This window comes from Lactuca sativa, chromosome 9 (genome assembly GCF_002870075.4).
Source record: "Lactuca sativa cultivar Salinas chromosome 9, Lsat_Salinas_v11, whole genome shotgun sequence".
NCBI lineage: Eukaryota > Viridiplantae > Streptophyta > Magnoliopsida > Asterales > Asteraceae > Lactuca > Lactuca sativa.
In genome coordinates, this window is record NC_056631.2 from 164,755,357 (window position 1) to 164,759,428 (window position 4,072).

At 33.0% G+C, this 4,072-nt stretch overlaps 1 protein-coding gene across 1 annotated transcript; it reads right to left on the reverse strand.

The window, feature by feature from the left end:
* Positions 1-649: 649 nt before the first annotated feature.
* On the reverse strand, positions 650-3,829 carry LOC128128488 (uncharacterized). Its single transcript, XM_052767455.1, has 3 exons — positions 3,490-3,829; positions 992-1,810; positions 650-884 (listed from the first exon to the last, which is right to left on the reverse strand). Exons 1-3 carry the CDS (start codon positions 3,497-3,499, stop codon positions 856-858), a joined length of 858 nt encoding a protein of 285 aa, XP_052623415.1. The 5' UTR covers positions 3,500-3,829; the 3' UTR covers positions 650-855.
* Positions 3,830-4,072: the final 243 nt, after the last annotated feature.

Below are 4,072 nucleotides of genomic sequence, written 5' to 3' on the forward strand. Positions count from 1 at the left end.
TTCATGCTAGGCGAACCTGGCATTGTGTATTGTGGGACGATTCCACATTCCTCTAGGAATTTAGCAAAAGGTCTTGGACGTTGTTCACCTGATCCGTCATATCTGCCATAGTACTCACCACCACGGTCAGATCTTACACATTTAATCTTTTTATTAAGTTGGTTCTCAACTTCAAGTTTAAAAGATTTGAACACTTCCAGTGACTGAGATTTTTCATGAATAAGATATAGATACCCATAACGTGAGTAATCGTCTATGAATGATATAAAATATTGTTGACCATTCCATGAAGCCGAAGGGAATGGTCCACAAATATCTGTATGTATCAATTCTAAGACGTCTGAAGACCTAGTGGCATCTAATCTTTTGGTTTTTGTCTGTTTCCCCTTAATACATTCAACACAAATTTTTAAATCTGTGAAGTTGAGGTTACTTAACACTCCATCTGACACAAGCCTATCAATTCTCATTTTTGAGATATGGCCTAAGCGTTTGTGCCATAATGTTGCTGAATTTTCATTATTTAATTTTCGTTTAGTACCATGTGAATCCACGTGTAAGGTTTCATTATATGAAGTAACAATATCAAGCATATATAACTTATCAAAATACGTTAGAGAACCAGTACCGATAATATTTGAATTTAAAGACAAACTAAATTCACCATTTCCAAAAGAACAATAATAACCAGATTTATCCAATTTAGAAACAGAAACCAAATTGCGTCTAAAAGACGGTACAATGCAAGTGTCTTGAAAATCCAAATAAAAGCCAGTATCTAGTAATAAACGAAATGTGCCAATTGCTTTGACTTCAACCTGCTTGCCATCACCCACATAGATATATCTTTCAACATCATTTGGTTTTCGGTAGTTCAGGCAACCCTGCATAGAAACACTTATGTGAGTAGTAGCACCAAAATCTATCCACCAAGTATTTCTAGGTACAGAAACTAAATTAACCTCAGAACAGACCAAAGCACGGATTATACCTTTCTTAACTCGCCAAGCGTGGTATTTTGGACAATCCGGCTTCAAGTGACTAGGTTCTTGACAAAAGAAGCATTTAGGAGGTCCCGATTCCTTTTTCTTTTGATCATTGCCTAAATGTTGTTTCTTTTGCACTGGTCCCTTAGTAGCAGCTTCTTTTCTCTTTCTTTTGCCCTTACCTTTAGAGGTACTAGTAAAATGAGCACTTTCAGTTGTTTCCTGCTTCATCCTTTCTTCTTCTTGCACACAAAAGGAAATGAGCTCATTAAGAGTCCATTTATCCCTTTGGCAGTTGTAACTGACCTTAAACTGATTAAATTGTGTAGGAAGAGAAAGCAATACCAAATGAACTAGAAAATCATCAGAAATTTCTAGTTTCAACGCCTTAAGTTTTGAAGCAAGATGAAACATCTCCATGATGTGCTTCCTTATGTTTCCTTTGCCTTTATACTTCATTGAAATCATCTTTTGCAAAAAAGTACTTGTTTCAGCCTTATCATTTTTTGCAAAACGTTGTTCAGTTTCAGCAAGAAAATATTTTGCATTAATAGACTGCTCATTTGCACCTCTAAAGGCTTCTGGAACGCCGCGCTTAATGATCATTAGACTCATGCGATTTGAGCGATCCCATTTTTCAGCATCCCTTTTATTTTCCACTGAACTTGTGGCAGTAAGGATGGGTTGCTCAATCCGAAGTGCAAGGTCAAGATCCATGCAGCCGAGAACTAACATAATGTTCTCTTTCCATTCCTTAAAGTTAGTTCCATTGAGAACTGGAATGTGATTCAAGTTGGAAGATATTATACCACAATTAGCATTTGCTGTATTTCAGAACAAAATATTAATTAGTTTTTATGCTCATTAAACCATAACTATAATCAATAAAATTCAAATTATGACATCACAAGGTATCAACACAACATTAATATCAAGTCTTTGAACAACAATATTAACTTTTAAGAGATATCTTGTTTAAGTAGTAAAAATATTGACAATAAAACATGTTAATCAATGAGCCCCTCTTTGGATTGACTAATTAATCACATGAAACCCAAAAATTATCATATATTTACCACTATATATGTATGTTTATCCGACCAAATATTAACCTACCTTTGGGTCGATTAATATCCGCATTGACAAACACATAAACCATAAAATTTAATAATAATATTTGACAATAATTCATCCCGTTTAACAAGCCCCTCTTTGAATTGACTTGTTAACGATATGTAACCAAAAATAATTGTCGCATATTCATTATCATATGCGTGTTTATTCGACAAAATATAAACCTACCTTTGGGTCGATTGGTATCCGCAACAATAAACACATAAACCGTAATAAATAAGGTCATAACTGAATTTATTGATAACCAAAATATATAAAATAATATGAAAATAATTACATATTTAATCAACTTTGCATATCAAAAGATCAAACTAATACGCATAATTTTGGCAATATTGTGTCAAATATCATACAACTAATCAATGATTTAAAAATAAGAAGCATATGGCACATTAACAATGAATTGAAAATATATCATCATTAATTAACTGTAGAACTAAAACTGTTGTTGGAACAAATAACCACTACCAAGCATACGAATCCGTGAATACATATATAAATAAAATTTGACGATGATTAACAATAGAGAACTAATAAATTTATTTTGATCATCAAGCAACAAGGTACAAAAGATATCTCAAATGAAAATCTGAAGTCGATACCTTAAAAAAAATATTAGTTTTACATGCACGGAATTATCATGAACCTTGAATTTTATTTACGTCATAGTGTCATAAATAAATGTATCAAAAGAAAATATCACTCTTGAAACCCACGTGATTAAACAAACACCTAAAAAACCCAATTGGTTTCTTTCAAATAATAAAATAAATAAATAAATAAATTCACTTATCAATGCCTAAAAATAACAAAATATGATGATAGCTATTAATAAGAAAAAGATACATATCGTACCTCCAAATCAATAAGAAAATAGTATTTGAGATATTTAAAGGCTGACAAATCTTTTGATTTGTCACAATCATGAAAGGCTTTGCATTATTTATTGATTTTGATTTACTGGTTTTGTGTACGAATAGGAGATAGACCACACATTTTCTTTGTTTAATAATAAAATATGAATTCAAAAGAAAAAAAAAACTCATTGATAACTTATGTCAGAGACGCATATACAAAAGTCAAAAATATGTATTGTTCAGTAAAACTTTAAACCAAACAAGTTCTTGAAATATCGTATGAACAAGAAACATATATACACAACTTATTTTTTCTCATCGCACGTCAAGAAATCACGTAAAGCAATATTCAAGCAACAAAGAGAAGAGAAGATTTCTATTATCAAATTCGAGAAGACTCTGATACCAATTGATGGAGTTTATTAACTTATTCTATATATGCGGAAGCTTTCAAGACCAGATCTTAAACTCTCGAAATTGATAAAAGAAAATAGGTGAAGGAGATTGTGTACCTGCTTCCATTGAAGATTTTGGATCTGAAGAACAAGTTTGGTTTTCCAGTTGATCTCAAGACAACTCTAAGAACCCTTTGCACTCAAGAAAAACGAATTTGTGAATTAATATCGTCCACATTGATTTGCTCCTCATCACATATATTTATAGATGGAGATAAACCCTAATGTGAGAGATGGAAGGGATCTTGAGGATCTTGAGTCAAACCGGGAACTCAAGCCACAAATGGTAAGTGAATATCGGTCCATCAACAATCTTATACACTTGCCATAATATTTGGATTTAAATGATAACAATATATATGTTCATTTATAGAATGGTCCCACGATTTTCTAACAATAAGTATTCTCATCGAACACTACATGCCCAACCTTGCGGCAATATAATACTGCATACCCAATGTCCCTTTCCATCTCAATCTGAACCCACCTTGTTAGACATAGGGATAAGATTTAGAACCGGAAAACCGGACCGAAACCGGAACCGAACCGGAACCGGACCCGTTAGAACCGGAATATATAGAACCGGGTCCGGTTCCGGGTTTAAAAATTGGCTTTATCCGGGTTCCGGGTAATCCGGGTT

What these genes read in the sequence shown, in the direction of transcription:
- LOC128128488 (XM_052767455.1), bottom strand. An exon ending in CGCTTGGCGAGTTAAGAAAG is followed by an intron (nt 885 to 991) that starts GTATAATCCGTG and finishes GTTTCTATGCAG; the next exon opens with GGTTGCCTGAACTACCGAAA.